The sequence below is a fragment of the Lucilia sericata genome, unplaced genomic scaffold (assembly GCF_015586225.1).
Source record: "Lucilia sericata isolate MDLA Ls3-8-SP2 unplaced genomic scaffold, ASM1558622v1 Contig006183F_arrow, whole genome shotgun sequence".
NCBI lineage: Eukaryota > Metazoa > Arthropoda > Insecta > Diptera > Calliphoridae > Lucilia > Lucilia sericata.
The window spans coordinates 1-18,621 of record NW_023997698.1 but is presented as its reverse complement, the minus strand read 5'-3'; the positions used below and the strand labels follow the sequence as shown (position 1 = coordinate 18,621).

Below are 18,621 nucleotides of genomic sequence, written 5' to 3'. Positions count from 1 at the left end.
CACAGCGCACGGGACAGATAAGGTGTTGAGTTTTAAGGTGTGTTCTAAATGTTTAAAATTGTTACAAGATTATTACAAATTTCTTGTAATTTTTTAGGTGGGTTTGGTTTTATTATGTCGCGGCCATTTAGAGGAAAAATATCGTTATTTATTCCGTTTGGTAGCGGATCCAGAACGTAAAGTTGATCAAAGAAAATTGGGCTTGTTATTACATGATTGTATACAGGTAAGTTTTGATTTATTTTGTATTTGATATTTATCTGAAATATATTTAATTGTTTTTTTTTCGATTTCAAGGTTCCCCGTCAATTGGGTGAGGTGGCAGCTTTTGGTGGATCTAATATTGAACCTTCTGTTCGTTCCTGCTTAGAGAGAGCTGGTATTTCTCAAGAAGGTAATTTGAAAATAAACGAGCAAATGGGACTATTATATAATCCTTAATATAAACTATAGTCGAATATATAGACTAGACCAAACTATAGACTAGTCCTGACTATAGACTATTCTATAAACTAGACTACAGTACTTATTAGACAAGTCTTGACTAGAGTATATAGTTGAAACTACAGACTCGACTATAGTCCAGACTATAGAGTGAACTATATAATAGACTTCATTATAGACTAGATTTAGACTAAACTATAGACTAGACTAGAGTAGACTAGAGTAGACTAGACTATAGACTAGACTAGACTATAGACTAGACTATATACTAGACTATAGACTAGACTATAGACTAGACTATAGACTAGACTATAGACTAGACTATAGACTAGACTATATACTAGACTATAGACCAGACTATAGACTAGTCTATAGACTAGACTATGGACTAGAATATAGACTAGACTATAGACTAGACTATAGACTAGACTATAGACTAGACTATAGACTAGACTATAGACTAGACTATAGACTAGACTATAGGCTAGACTATAGACTAGACTTTATACTAGACTATAGACCAGACTATAGACTAGTCTATAGACTAGACTATAGACTAGACTATAGACTAGACTATAGACTAGACTATAGACTAGACTAGACTATAGACTAGACTATAGACGACTAAACTATAGACTAGACTATAGACTAGACTATAGACTAGACTATAGACTAGACTATAGACTAGACTATAGACTAGACTATAGACTAGACTAGACTATAGACTAGACTATAGACTAGACTAGACTATAGACTAGACTATAGACTAGACTATAGACTAGACTATAGACTAGACTATAGACTAGACTATAGACTAGACTATAGACTAGACTATAGACTAGACTATAGACTAGACTATAGACTAGACTATAGACTAGACTAGACTATAGACTAGACTATAGACTAGACTATAGAGACTAGACTAGACTATAGACTAGACTATAGACTAGACTATAGACTAGACTATAGACTAGACTATAGACTAGACTATAGACTAGACTATAGACTAGACTAGACTAGACTATAGACTAGACTATAGACCAGACTAGACTATAGACTAGACTATAGACTAGACTAGACTATAGACTAGATCTGAGACATAGACTAGGCACTCTAGACTAGACTAATAGGCATCTAGATAGGACTAAGGGACTAGGCCTATAGACTAGACTATAGGACTAGACTATAGACTAGACTATAACTAGACTATAGACTAGACTATAGACTAGGACTATAGACTAGACTATAGACTAGACTATAGACTAGACTATAGACTAGACTATAGACTAGACTATAGACTAGACTATAGACTAGACTCTAGACTAGACATAAACTAGACTATAGACTAGACTATAGACATAGACTAGACTATAGACTAGACTATAGACTAGACTATAGACTAGACTATAGACTAGACTATAGACTAGACTATAGATAGACTATAGACTAGACTATAGACTAGACTATAGACTAGACTATAGACTAGACTATAGACTAGACTATAGACTAGACTATACGACTAGACTATAGACTAGACTAATAGACTAATAGGACATGACTATAGACTAGACTATAGACTAGACTATAGACTAGACTATAGACTAGACTATAGACTAGACTATAGACTAGACTATAGACTAGACTATAGACTACTAGACTAGCTAGACTAGACTAGACTAACTATAGACTAGATAGACTAGACTATACTAGACTAGACTAACTTAGACAAGACATAGATAGACTAGAGACTATATAGACTAGAATATAGACTAGACTATAGACTAGACTATAGACTAGACTATAGACTAGACTATAGACTAGACTATAGACTAGACTATAGACTAGACTATAGACTAGACTATAGACTAGACTATAGACTAGACTATAGACTAGACTGTAGACTAGACTATAGATTAGACTATAAACTAGACTATAGACTAAACTCTACTATAGACCAGACTAGACTGACTAGACTATTGACTAAACTATAGACTAGACTATAGACTAGACTATAGACTAGACTATAAACTAGACTATAGACTAGACTATAGACTAGACTATAGACTAGACTATAAACTAGACTATAGACTAGACTATAGACTAGACTATAGACTAGACTATATACTGGACTATAGACTAGACTACAGACTATATCATAGACTAGACTATAGACTAGATTATAGACTATACAATAGACTAGACAGTAGACTTGACAATAGACTAGACTATAGACTAGACTATCGACTAGACTATTGACCAGACTACTGACTATACTATATATGTACTAGACTATTATTAGTTATAATATAAACTAAACTACTGTCCCCAATATAGATTATAGTCCAGACTATGTTCTAGTTTCAATAAGAGATTACAATACAGACTTTAGATTATATAGATCTTTCAATAGTAAAAAAATACAATGTTTTTATGAATATCATGACCTTTGACCAAAAGTGTTTGAAATTGAATAATTGTTGTTAGTTCCCTTAATGTTTAAACATCCTCATTTGAACTTTGAATTAAATTTACCCAAACTCCAACTTGTAAACAAAACCAAAGATTTAACACTTAACTACTAATTACATTTTATTATCCCTTACTTAAGTTGTACGTAAATCTTGAGTCTGCAATATTTTTTACTTATTATCCATTTCTCTTTTGCAGCAATTGATTCTAATCAAGAACTTACGATTGAATTACATCACTTCCTTGCTTGGCTACAACATGAACCACAAAGTTTAGTGTGGCTACCAGTATTACATCGTTTGGCAGCTGCTGAGGCAGCTAAACATCAGGTAAGTAGTGAAAGCCAAGAAAATGAAAAAAAAAAAGAACAAATTAAACTGGCACACAACTGCTAATAATTTGTGTCTCGTCTCACTGTTAACTTGGCACTTAATTAACACTTTTTTTCTAAAAACCATTTTAAATACAATTGTTTATGTATTTAACAGGCGAAGTGTAACATTTGCAAAGAGTATCCCATTGTTGGCTTCCGTTATCGCTGCCTTAAGTGTTTCAATTTCGACATGTGCCAAAAGTGTTTCTTCTTTGGACGTAATGCCAAAAATCATAAACTTAGTCATCCCATGCATGAATACTGTACAACGGTAAGTGTTTTTTTCCAATAAAAAACAAATAAGGTGACCAGTTTCTTATATAATTTAAAAATGTTTAATCTTCTAGACCACTTCCACTGAAGATGTTAGAGACTTTACGCGTGCCTTGAAGAACAAATTCAAATCACGCAAATATTTCAAAAAACATCCACGTGTGGGCTATTTACCCGTACAAAGTGTTTTAGAGGGTGATGCCTTAGAATCACCTGCACCCAGTCCCCAACATACTACACATACTCTGCAAAATGATATGCACTCAAGACTGGAAATGTATGCTACACGTTTGGCTCAAGTGGAATATGGTGGTGGCACTGGTTCCAACTCTACTCCCGATAGTGATGATGAACATCAACTGATAGCTCAATATTGTATGGCTTTGCCTACAAATAATGGTGCTGCTCCCAAATCTCCCGTGCAAGTAATGGCTGCCATGGATGCCGAACAACGCGAGGAACTGGAAGCCATTATTCGGGATTTAGAAGAAGAAAATTCTAGTTTACAGGCCGAATATCAACAATTATTAACGAAACAGAGTACAACACCCGATGAGAGCAGTGGTATGCAACATTCCAATTCATCTGTGGGTGGTTTAGCGCAGGGTGCCAATGCTCAGGGAGAACATGGTCAAGTAAGTTTTTTTTTACAATATCCCTTTAAAATAAAATTTAACGGAAAATTTTCCCTTTAAGGACATGATGGCCGAGGCTAAATTGCTGAGACAACACAAAGGCCGTTTAGAGTCACGCATGCAAATCCTAGAGGATCATAATCGTCAATTGGAGGCTCAATTACAACGTTTACGCCAATTGCTTAATGATCCTAATAATGGTGCTACCCCCGGTTCGGCTTTAAATTCAAAACCGAATACTTTACAAACCCGTTCAGTGACTGCTTCACAACTTAATACCGATTCGCCGGCTAAAATGAATCAACAAAATGGCCATTATGACCAGAACTCGAGTGAGTATACAAATTTTAGAATAATGGATTAAAATTGTTAGCCCATGATGGATTTAGTAGCAAGAGTAGACTAGTCTATAGATTATAGACTACACTAGACTATAGTCTAGACTATAAAACAGTCCAGACTATAGACTAGACTACAGTCCAGACTATGGAGTAGACTATAGTCCAGACTCTAGCTAGAAAATAGTCTTGACTATAGATTGATCTATAGTCCAGACTGTAGACTAGACTATAGAATAGGCTGTAGTGCAGACTATAGAATAGGCTGTAGTCCAGACTAAGGACTACACTATAGTCCAGGACATATTATAGACTAGACTATAGTCCTGACTATAGACTAGACTATAGTCCAGAGTATAGACTAGGCTGTAGTCCAGACTAAACACTAGACTGAAGTCCAGACTAAGGACTGCACTATAGACCAGGACATAGACTAGAATAAGTTCAGACTTTAGACTAAACTATAATCCAGACTATAGACTAGACTATAGTCCAGACTTTAGACTAGACTATAAACCTGACAATATATTAGACTATTGTCCAGACATAGACTAGACTATAGTCCATACTATAGACTAGAGTGTAGAACAGACTATAGACTAGAGTGTAGTCCAGACAATAGACTAGACTATAGTCCAGACTATAAACTAGACTATACTCCAGACTATAGACTATACTATAGTGCAGACTATAGTCCAGACTATAGACTAGACTATAGTCCAGACTATAGATTAGACTATAGTCCAGACTATAGATTAGACTATAGTCCAGACTATAGACTAGACTATAGTGCAGACTATAGACTAGACAATAGTCCAGACTATAGACTAGACTATAGTCCAGACTATAAACTAAACTAGAGAGGAGACAATAGACTAGACTATTGTCCAGATATAGACTAGACTATAAATCTGACAATAGATTAGACTATTGTCCAGACATAGACTAGACTATTGTCCAGACATAGACTAGACTATTGTCCAGACATAGACTAGACTATTGTCCATACACTATACTAGAGTGTAGTCCAGACTATAGACTAGACTATAGTCCAGACTATAAACTAAACTAGAGAGGAGACAATAGACTAGACTATTGTCCAGATATAGACTAGACTATAAATCTGACAATAGATTAGACTATTGTCCAGACATAGACTAGACTATTGTCCAGACATAGACTAGACTATTGTCCATACTATATACTAGAGTGTAGTCCAGACTATAGACTAGACTATAGTCCAGACTATAAACTAAACTAGAGAGGAGACAATAGACTAGACTATTGTCCAGATATAGACTAGACTATTGCCCAGACATAGACTAGACTATAGCCCATACTATAGACTAGAGTGTAGTCCAGACTATAGGCTAGATTATAGTCCAGACTAGAAAACAAAAAAGACTGGCTTACGGTTCTGACTATAGACTATGTTATAGTCCAGAATAATGGAAAATTTTTAATGTAACTCTTGCTACTGGATCTACTCCTAAAACGAAGAAAATGCACAGAGGTCAACTATTATTATTGTTGGAATTTTTCTTTACTTTTATTCCAAAAAAAAAAAAACAAACTTCGTTTATATTGAATCCAAAACATTGGCAGTTATCATTGAATTGGAATTTTGTAAAATTGTTCGTAATATAAATCAATTAATGAATCCATAAAACCACTTGGATATCAAAAGTGTTAAAAAAAGTGTGTGTTAGATTGTATGTTGATGTGTCATGTTGTCATTTCCATCAAACATCCATATTTGTTTAAAATCGTATGTATTTTTTTCCAACATTTTTAAAAAATCAAAAATTTTAGTTTTTTTAAGTTATAAAAAAGATTTTAAATCAAATTTAAAAAAAAAATTAATATATATATAGATTTGCTCCAAAAGTTCTCAAGACCTTGATCAAGTACAAATAATATAATGATTTAAAAACTTTAGGAAATAGTAAATTTTGTTTCAAGAACATTTTTTTGCTCAGCTAGTGTAAAGAAAGCTTGAATAAATTCACTTTTTTTAAATTAATTCAAAAGTTTTTTTTTACATTTTAATTAAGAAAAAAGCTTTTTATATCAAAATCGCTAAAAAATCTCAGTTTTTTCGAAAATATTATTTTTATTTCAAATATATAAAAAAAATCGCTTATTAAAAAAACAACAATTTTGTGTTGTATTTCTCCTTTTTTGTATTCTATCTTCCACCTACTATTTGTAATTTTAATTGCAAACATGTGTATTTTACATCAACGTTCAACTCCTTCGTCCTTATTTATCATATCCACCACCACCACCAAACCACATCATTAAAACTAAAACAAAAAAAACATCATTCATTTAAATGAAAAACCCCAAAAAAAACAACAACAACCATAAATGCCCCTCCAAAAGTGGGTCTAATGTTGCCCGGTATGAATGATCATCATGCGGCTGCTGCAGCAGCAGCTGTTGGCGCCGGCGGCGGTGTTTAGGAAAGCATCATTTAATGGGTAATGCCGGTAATCCTGCAGCTAATTTACATAGTTTGCAACAGCAGCAGCATCAGCAACAACAACAACATCAACGTAATATATTAAGTGGCAATGGTGGCATGGATATGCAAACGGCAACCGGAAATCCTGGAGGTTTAATGAGTGCATATTTAACGGATGATGGTAGGCCACCACCACCACCTCACAACAGCATGATGTTGCAACAACATAATCAAAGTGGTAGGAATATGATTGCAATGCAATGAATGAACGAATTAATGGTTTTTGAGACAATAAAATTTTGGTTTTATTTTTCTCTTGTTTTCGTTTCGTTTCTTTTGTTTTAAAGAGTTTTTTCTTCTGTTTTGAAATGAATTTTTAAGCTTTTGTTTTAAGAAAATTTTGTTGTAAAAAAAGCGTTGATAATGGTTCGGAAAAAACGAATTATTGGCAACAAATCTCGGTATTTATAATTTTGAATAATATACTGACAATGATAACTAGATTAACTAGATTACAGACTAGTTTATAGACTAGACTGTAGAATATACTATAGACTAGACTATAGACTAGACTATAGACTAGACTATAGACTAGACTATAGACTAGACTATAGACTAGACTATAGACTAGACTTAGACTAGACTATAGACTAGACTATAGACTAGACTATAGACTAGACTATAGACTAGACTATAGACTAGACTATAGACTAGACTATAGACTAGACTATAGACTAGACTATAGACTAGACTATAGACTAACTATAGACTAGACTATAGACTAGACTATAGACTAGAACTACTAGACTAGACTAGACTATAGACTAGACTAGACTAGACTAGACTAGACTATAGACTAGACTATAGACTAGACTATAGACTAGACTATAGACTAGACTATAGACTAGACTATAGACTAGACTATAGACTAGACTAGACTATAGACTAGACTATAGACTAGACTATAGACTAGACTAGACTAGACTAGAAGCTAGACTAGACTAGACTAGACTATAGACTAGACTAGACTACATAGACTAGACTGTAGACTAGACTATAGACTAGACCGACTATAGACTAGACTATAGACTAGACTATAGACTAGACTATAGACTAGACTATAGACTAGACTATAGACTAGACTATAGACTAGACTATAGACTAGACTATAGACTAGACTATAGACTAGACTATAGACTAGACTATAGACTAGACTATAGACTAGACTATAGACTAGACTATAGACTAGACTATAGACTAGACTATAGACTAGACTATAGACTAGACTATAGACTAGACTATAGACTAGACTATAGACTAGACTATAGACTAGACTATAGACTAGACTATAGACTAGACTATAGACTAGACTATAGACTAGACTATAGACTAGACTATAGACTAGACTATAGACTAGACTATAGACTAGACTATAGACTAGACTATAGACTAGACTATAGACTAGACTATAGACTAGACTATAGACTAGACTATAGACTAGACTATAGACTAGACTATAGACCAGACTATAGACTAGACTATAGACTAGACTATAGACTAGACTATAGACTAGACTATAGACTAGACTATAGACTAGACTATAGACTAGACTATAGACTAGACTATAGACTAGACTTTAGACTAGACTATAGACTAGACTATAGACTAGACTATAGACTAGACTATAGACTAGACTATAGGCTAGACTATAGACTAGACTACAGACTAGACTATAGACTAGACTATAGACTAGACTATAGACTAGACTATAGACTAGACTATAGACTAGACTATAGACTAGACTATAGACTAGACTATAGACTAGACTATAGACTAGACTATAGACTAGACTAGACTAGAGACTATAGACTAGACTATAGACTAGACTATAGACTAGACTATAGACTAGACTATAGACTACACTATAGACTAGACTAGAGACTAGACTAGAGACTAGACTATAGACTAGACTATAGACTAGACTATAGACTAGACTATAGACTAGACTATAGACTAGACTATAGACTAGACTATAGACTAGACTATAGACTAGACTATAGACTAGACTAGACTATAGACTAGACTATAGACTAGACTATAGACTAGACTATAGACTAGACTATAGACTAGACTATAGACTAGACTATAGACTAGACTATAGACTAGACTATAGACTAGACTATAGACTAGACTATAGACTAGACTATAGACTAGACTATAAACTAGACTATAGACTAGACTATAGACTAGACTATAGACTAGACTATAGACTAGACTATAGACTAGACTATAGACTAGACTATAGACTAGACTATAGACTAGACTATAGACTAGACTATAGACTAGACTATAGACTAGACTATAGACTAGACTATAGACTAGACTATAGACTAGACTATAGCCTAGACTATAGACTAGACTATAGACTAGACTATAGACTAGACTATAGACTAGACTATAGACTAGACTATAGACTTAGACTAGACTATAGACTAGACTATAGACTAGACTATAGACTACACTATAGACTAGACTATAGACTAGACTGTAGACTAGACTATAGACTAGACTATAGACTAGACTATAGACTAGACTATAGACTAGACTATAGACTAGACTATAGACTAGACTATAGACTACACTATAGACTAGACTAGAGACTAGACTAGAGACTAGACTATAGACTAGACTATAGACTAGACTAGAGACTAAACTATATACTTTATTTATAGTTCAGACCATAGTCCAAACTGTTGTGGACTAGACTATGCTGTTGTAAAGAATATAGACTAAACTGTTATATAGAATATAGACTAGAATATAGTCCTGTCTATATACTATAGATCAGACTCCAATTCAGTTAATAGATCAGATTATTATACTATTGTCTTGATTCTAGACTATAGTGCAAACTATAGACAAGACTATATACATATCAGCTCATAATCTATACTAAAGGCCTTAAAGTAAACTACAGTTTAGATTAGAGAAGAGAATATAGGCCGGACAATTGATCAACCCCTATTATATACTAGACTACGAATTAGATTACTAAACTTTAATCCAACTTGTAGACTAGTATATATGTCAGACTACAGACTAAGATATTGACTAGTAGTGCAATTAGAAATTACACTCTAATGGCATTGAATTGGGAATTGTTTACTTGTTAGTTAACCTGGAATAAGTAAAGTAATCAATGGTTCTATTGTTGCTGTACAAAAGATCAGTTAAGTAATTAGACACTTGGAAGGAGATATTTTGACTTCTAACTCTGACAATTTTAAAAATATATTCATTTTTTATTTAAAAAGTGGCTGCTTTAAGTTTTTTGCAACTTTTGTTAAAATTTTTTAGTGCTAGAATTTTTGAATGTTATTGATTTTGCTAATTTAAAAATATTGCTAAACTAAATTAATAAAAAAAATTTCTTCTTTGTTTTTTCATTTTTTACCATTTACGCTAAAAACTGGATCAAAAAAAATAATTCCATACATTAGATCATAATTAAGAAAACGAAAAATCAGCAAACAAATAAAATAAAGGAAATTTACTTGAATTTTAAATAAAGGGTAACTTGAATTTCAATTATTTACAAAAAATATTGGTGTTGTAAAAAAAGTATTTTTTTGTTATTTTTTAGTATTTTTCTTGGTTTACCAGAAAAATTTAAAGGCATGTTGTTTAATGTTGTTTAAAAGAAAATGTTTTGGCTTTTGTAATGAAATTATTTTATGGTTTTTTAGAAAATTGTATATAAAACTTGTACTAATTTCAAAATTTTCTTTAATTGTTTTAATATAGCGGCCATAGGCAAGGCAATGGAGGAATTGGTAACAGTTATAACGGAACAAGAAATCGAGCAAACTTTAGAACAAGATCTAGAGGAGGAAGAGGAGAATCAGATAGAGCAAGAACAAACAGCAAATGAAACCACAACTTCTATAAACACAAATAAAGCGATAAAAACACCCAATGCCACATCGACACCATATGGTTATAATAAATAAATAAATGTTTTTTCTTTAAGAAAAAGAAAAAAATCTTTCTTTGAAACAAAAACCAAGTTCCGATTAACACCGATACATCTTTCAAAATATTAGAAAAAAACGAGAACGAAATATAATTTTTTAACTAAAAACAGAAAAAATTCAAAAATATCAATCAATAATTATAAATTGAGATAAAAAAAGTACTTGTATTTGTATTTTATATTAAAAACAAAAGAAAACCTAAAAACATAATCAATATTTGTTGTATAAAAAAAGAAACTGAAAATTGTGTAATAATTCTTAAACAAAAATCTAAAAAAAAACAGAAATTAAAAAAAACAAAACAAGTTTGCAATATTTATGAAATAAGCAATTTTGAAAAATATGAAAAATAAAATATCTTAAATTAAAAAAAAAAATTAAATATAAAACAAAAAATATCATTAACATTTACACACAAATAAACTTTTTTTTAATTTTTAACTTTAATACATATAAATATGTTAAACAATTTAAATCAACAAAATAAGAATTGAATTCTAATTTTAGTTCTTAAGTCTTAAGTTTTTTTAACAAAATATTATTTTATCCTCTCTTTCCTCTACTCCACATTTTTAAATATTATTTTATTGTTTTTCTTCTTTATTCTTTATATTTGTATATCTTTAAAATTTATAAACAAAAAACACACAAATTGTAGTTGTAATTTTTTTCTTTAAAATAAAAAAAAAAACATATTATTTTTTATTAAATTTTAAGTTTTAAATAAAGTTTTTAATTTAATTTTACCAGAAAAAAAACTTGATTGATTTTTATTTATATTTTTAATTTCGATTTTTAAAGCCTTCAAAATATAAATCCACACCATAGACTAGTCCATAATAGTGCAGACCACAGACTACAACAGTTCAGATTATAAAAGTATAGCCTATTGACAGGATTACTGACTAGACAATAATATGAAATATAGACTAGACCATAGTCTAGAATATAGAAAATGCAGCTCATACTATATATCTATATTCTAGACTATAGTCTCTACTACTAACCAGACTATAGAAATTATTACAGACTATTCAATAAACTAGGTTAGACTATAGTCTATACTATAGACTAGACTATAGTCTATACTATAGACTATACTATACTCTAGACTATAGCCTAGACTATAACTATACTATAGACTAGACAATAGACTAGACTAAAGACTAGACTATAGACTAAACTATAGACTAGGCTATAGACTAGACTATAGACTAGACTATAGACTAGACTATAGACTAGACTATAGACTACACTATAGGCTAGACTATAGACTAAACTATAGACTAGACTATAGACTAGACTATAGACTAGACTATAGACTAGACTATAGACTAGACTATAGACTAGACTATAGACTAGACTATAGACTAGACTAGACTAGACTATAGACTAGACTATAGACTAGACTATAGACTAGACTATAGACTAGACTATAGACTAGACTATAGACTAGACTATAGACTAGACTATAGACTAGACTATAGACTAGACTATAGACTAGACTATAGACTAGACTATAGACTAGACTATAGACTAGACTATAGACTAGACTATAGACTAGACTATAGACTAGACTATAGACTACTATAGACTAGACTATAGACTAGACTATAGACTAGACTATAGACTAGACTATAGACTAGACTATAGACTAGACTATAGACTAGACTATAGACTATAGACTAGACTATAGACTAGACTATAGACTAGACTATAGACTATAGACTAGACTATAGACTAGACTATAGACTATAGACTAGACTATAGACTAGACTATAGACTAGACTATAGACTAGACTATAGACTAGACTATAGACTAGACTATAGACTAGACTATAGACTAGACTATAAACTAGACTATAGACTAGACTATAGACTAGACTATAGACTAGACTATAGACTAGACTATAGACTAGACTATAGACTAGACTATAGACTAGACTAAAGACTTAACCATAGACTAGACTACAAACCAGGCCAGACTATAGGCCAAACTATAGGCTAGACTATAGACCAGACTATAGGCTAGACTATAGACTGTACTATAGACTAGGCTATAGACTTTACTATAGACTAGACTATAGACCAGACTAAAGACTAGAATATAGACTAGATTATAGACTAGACTATAGACTAGACTATAGACTAGACTATAGGCTAGACTATAGACTAGACTATAGAGAAGACTATAGACTAGACTATAGACAAGACTATAGACTAGACTGTTGACTAGACTATAGACTCGACTATAGACTCGTCTATAGACTAGACTATATACTATACTATAGACTGGAATATAGACTAGACTGAATTCAGATCAAAATTCATAGAAAAGATTTAATTTTTCCGATTTTTATTTTTTGCATCGAAATAATTTAATTTAAAGAAAAGTTTAATTATTATTTTAAAACATTTTTCTAAAATTTTAAACATATTCAATTATTTTCCTAACCATATCACAAACCTAAACCTAATCTAACCTAAAACCAAACCTACTATATAAAATTTAATTTTCAAACCTACAAGAAAAAAAATCCTATAATAAAACTAAAACAAAAAGAAAATATATTAATTTCAAAGAAAGTAACAAAATTAAAAAAAAAATAAAAAAACTCAAATCAATACGCTGACGAAAACGATCATTAAATGGACCACCTTTTTCTACTTACAAAAAAAAACAATTAAATTAAATAAATCTACTATAGAAACTAATTTAAAACAATTTTTTTCTTAAACAAATTATAAATAATATTAAATAATACAGCATACAATAATAATAAAATAACAACAATAAAAGAAAATCTTTTTCAAATCTTTAATAATAGTAATTAACACAAACACATACATAAATAGTAATCATATCAAAGTTATTCCAAAATTTAATAAATGCAAAAATAACTCAAAAATATTTATAACCTAAAAATAAATGAATAATTAATTGCTCATTGATAAAAAATATTAAATGAATAATAACTTCAAATTATATATCCTGTCTAAAATATTACCACAAAATTTAAAAAGTATTAAAAATACAAATTTTATAGTTGTCTACTTATTAGATACAAAAACAACAAATAATAAAAAACAACATCTATCTGCTTGAGATTAATAGGTTTGATTCAAGGGTCCTTAATACTTAGAAATAAATATCGAATTAGAAGTTTTCATTCAAACTACAATTCCAAATTTTTCAATAAAAAATCTGTTTTGAAAATTCGAATAAGAATGTTTCGAAATTTTTTCAGTTCTAGTTATAGTTTAGTTCTAGTTCGGTTCTAGTTCAGTTCTAGTTCAGTTCTAGTTCAGTTCTAGTTCAGTTCTAGTTCAGTTCTAGTTCAGTTCTAGTTCAGTTCTAGAAGTTCAGTTCTAGTTCAGTTCTAGTTCAGTTCTAGTTCAGTTCAGTTCTAGTTCAGTTCTAGTTCAGTTCTAGTTCAGTTCTAGTTCAGTTCTAGTTCAGTTCTAGTTCAGTTCTAGTTCAGTTCTAGTTCAGTTCTAGTTTAGTTCTAGTTCAGTTCTAGTTCAGTTCTAGTTCAGTTCTAGTTCAGTTCTAGTTCAGTTCTAGTTCAGTTCTAGTTCAGTTCTAGTTCAGTTCTAGTTCAGTTCTAGTTCAGTTCTAGTTCAGTTCTAGTTCAGTTCTAGTTCAGTTCTAGTTCAGTTCTAGTTTAGTTTCTAGTTTAGTTCTAGTTCAGTTCTAGTTCAGTTCTAGTTCAGTTCTAGTTCAGTTCTAGTTCAGTTCTAGTTCAGTTCTAGTTCAGGTTCTAGTTCAATTCTAGTTTCAATTCTAGTTCAGTTTCTAGTTCAGTTCTAGTTCAGTTTTGTCTTAATTTCAACAAACATAAATTTGTAACAGTCTGGCCACCCTGATTCTATCAAAGTTTTCAGTGAGAGAACAACAGCGAATGAATGAAAACAAAGAGAGCTGGAAATTGCTGATCTTTATTAAGAGCATAAACAACAGGACAAAATCAAACATGTTGATAAAAACAAACAAAACCAAACATGAAAACCTATTGATCTGGCACAAGAATCATAAAAAAGCAAAATTAAAGAAAACTAATTAAATGTTTTATTACAAAAAATATCCCCATAAAATAAAATTAATAAAAATATTAAAACTAAACATGGTGACAATATAATAATAAATTTTTTTAGATAAATTAAAACACAAATTTAAATAAATGCATTGAAAAATTAGATAAAAACGAATTTAAACCGAGAAAAAATAAGACAAAATATTGAAAAATTTAAAAAACATATTTGGAATGTTTCAACAATTACCAATAATAATTACATATTTATATAGAACTTATATAGAATAAACATATCTAAAATAAATATTTAAACTAAAAACAATTAAATGATATCATTTATAGAAAAATTTTTACAAATTTTTTCAAAAGCTTAATTTTTTTATTATTATTTGATTTAAAGACAACAAAATTAAAATGATATTCCTTATTAACTGCCAACTGAAAACAAGAAATTTATTCAAAATAATTGCCATAATATGGAACTTAAAACATATCCCCCAAATGAAAAAAAGAACAAAATAGTCTTCTTACAACGATTTTTTTAAAAGAAAATTTAAAAAATATTAAAATTAAATTTAAAGAAAATAAATATAATAAATTTTAATACACTTACCTTAATTGTTAAATGTAGCTAAAGCAAAATTAAAATATTGATAACAAATTTATAGGACATAGCACACTTTTAACACTAATGAAGGATGTTTTAAATGGTTTTAGAGAATTTAATTTGGGTTAAAATAAAAGGGGGCTTTTTGTTTCGACAAATTTTCCAATCATTTTCAAAATTTTTTATTTGACTCTTTTTTAAGCAAATTGCACATTAGCCCCTTTTTTAACTAAACACTTTTTTATTAAAAAAAAATTTCGCACTTTATAAGAAAAATATCGGTTTCAAAATTATTGTAAATTTTTTTTCAAGAATTTTTCCACATTTTCATTAAATATTGGCTGAGTATTAAAACACAACAATAAATCACTTTTTTATTTTATTAAAAAACAAACAACCACGCACTCGAATTCAAAACCACGACAAACTCCTTTCACGACTTCTTAATAAAGACTAATTAAACAGAGAAATAAATCAAATAAAATCATACAAATCAAATTCTGATTAAAAACATGTTCAGTTTTGTTTCGATACTCGCAAAAAAAAACACTCAAAATAACAAACACAAGAAGCAAATCAATTAATAACAGGAAAAAAACCAAAGCAGAGATCCTGCATATTAAAAAGCTTACACTTACTCTCCTTTCTTCAAAATAAAACACAAAACTTTGCTTTTGATGTAATGAAAGCAAAAACAATAACAAATTTCTTTTACTGTAAACAGAGAGCTTAGCAAATTACATATTTTGCATGATCCTTCTCTCTCTCTCTCTCTCTCTCTTACTCTCTCTTTCACGTTTTTAAGCTCAACTTCAAAACTCTCACTTAAAAAAAAACGTAAACACAGCTTTGCTTTGCTGTAATAAAAGTAAAAACAATAACAATTTCTTTTGTAAGTTCTTTTTATATGTTTTGCATGAATAACAAAAACAAAAAGAGAAAAAAACCATTATTAGCTTTAAGCTTTATATTAAAGAATAAACATAAAATAAAACAATTAATCAATTAAAATAAACAAAATATACTCCCGACCACTTAATGTAGTCCTTTAGTTAAATTAATAAAAAAAAACTAATATCTGATCAATTTTTTTACAAAAAAAGGCTTTATGTTAAAATAAGACCACCTATTTTATAATAAAAAAATTATACTAAATTAAAAGCTTACTACTACTCTCTTTAATTATGTATATTTCCTTACTAAACCTTAAATTTGCAAACCTTTATTTCTTTCCTAATTTCTGCTAATTGTATATGATTTAACTATAAACAAATTAAATTAAATTAACTAAAGTATTACATAATATACCTATACATATATTTATACAAACAACTTACAAATTTGGTTAAGCATCCACAGATAAAAAAAATGGGGAAATAGTCAAAAAAGAAAAAGAAAAAACAAAACAAAGGAGTAACGAAATCATGACAGAGGAGAGAGAAGCAAGGCGAAAAGTACAACAAATACAAAAAAAGGAGAGATAAAAATTCTAAAATATATTAAACAAAAAAAATAAACAATATATTAAATAATCCTTTCATATATTAAATAAAAATATATATAAATATATAATTTACTATATGATTATATCAAATAAAATATAATAAAAAATAAATAAATACAAAAAAAGTTTATACAATAAAAATATAATAAAAAATCGTTAAATATTAAAAAGAAAGCAAAAAGGAGTTTTATTTATTACAAATAAAAGGATATCAAAGAAACAAATAGACATTTTTTAAGGGAAATTGTTCGATAATAAAATTTCCTAAAAGGAACTTCTTCGATAACATAGTTTGTTTTAAGGAATTTCATTCTATGACAAAATTTACTTAAAGAAACTAGTTTGATAACAAAATTTTCTTAATGAAACTTGTTCAATAAAAACAGCTTCTTAAAGAAACTTATTCGATAACTAAATTTACTTAAAGAAACTTGTTCGATAACAACATTTTCCTAAAGAAACTTATTCGATAACAAAATTTTGCTAAAGAAACTTGTTCAATAACAAAATTTTCTTAAAGAAATTTTTCGATAACAAAATTTTCTAAAGCAACTTGTTCGATAACAAATTTTTTTTAAATAAACTTCTTCGATAACTAAATTTTATTAAAGAAACTTGTGCGATAACAAAATTTACTTACTGAAACTTATTCGAGAACATATTTTCTTAGAGAAACTTGTTCAATAACAACAGTTCTTAAAGAAACTTGTTCAATAACAAAATTTTCTTAAAGAAAATTGTTCGATAACAAAATTTTTTTAAAGAAACTTGTTCGATAACAACATTTTCTAAAGAAACTTGTTCGATAACAAAATTATCTTAATAAAACTTGTTCGATAACAAAATGTTTTTAAGAAAACATGTACGGATAAAATTTTCCTAAAGAAACTTGTTCAATAAACAAATTTTAATAGAGAAAATTGTTCGATAACAAAATTTTCCTAAAGAAACTTGTTCGATAACAAAATTTTCATAAAGAAACTTGTTCGATAACGAAATTTTTCTAAAGAAACTTGTTCGATAACAAAATGTTCTTTAAGACGGGCAAATTTTCCTAAAGAAACTTGTTCCATAACAAAATTTTCTTAAAGAAACTTGTTCAATAACTACATTTTCTTAAAGAAAGTTGTTCGATAACAAATTTTCTTAAAAAAAACTTGTTTGATAACAAAATTACTGAAAGAAACTTATTTGATAAAAAAAATTTTCTAAAAAAACTTATTCAATAACAAAATTTTCTTAAAAAACTTGTTCGATAACAAAATTTACTTAAAGAAACTTGTTCGATAACAAAATTTTGCTAAAGAAACTTGTTCAATAACAAAATTTTCGTAAAGAAACTTGTTCAATAACAAAATTTTCTACAAGAAACTTTATCTATAACAGAATTTTCTAAAGCAACTTGTTCGATAAAAAAATTTTCTTAAAGAAACTTGTTCGATA

General features: G+C 29.4%; 1 protein-coding gene across 1 annotated transcript; it reads left to right on the top strand.

Moving 5' to 3' along the window:
• The first annotated feature begins 19 nt into the window (after positions 1-19).
• On the top strand, positions 20-11,042 carry LOC119615602 (dystrophin-like). The gene is made up of 8 exons (XM_037971609.1): positions 20-37; positions 98-226; positions 298-394; positions 3,112-3,242; positions 3,402-3,557; positions 3,634-4,194; positions 4,256-4,526; positions 10,804-11,042. The coding sequence occupies exons 5-8, from the start codon at positions 3,477-3,479 to the stop codon at positions 11,007-11,009; spliced, it is 1,119 nt and encodes a 372-aa protein (XP_037827537.1). The 5' UTR covers positions 20-37; positions 98-226; positions 298-394; positions 3,112-3,242; positions 3,402-3,476; the 3' UTR covers positions 11,010-11,042.
• Positions 11,043-18,621: the final 7,579 nt, after the last annotated feature.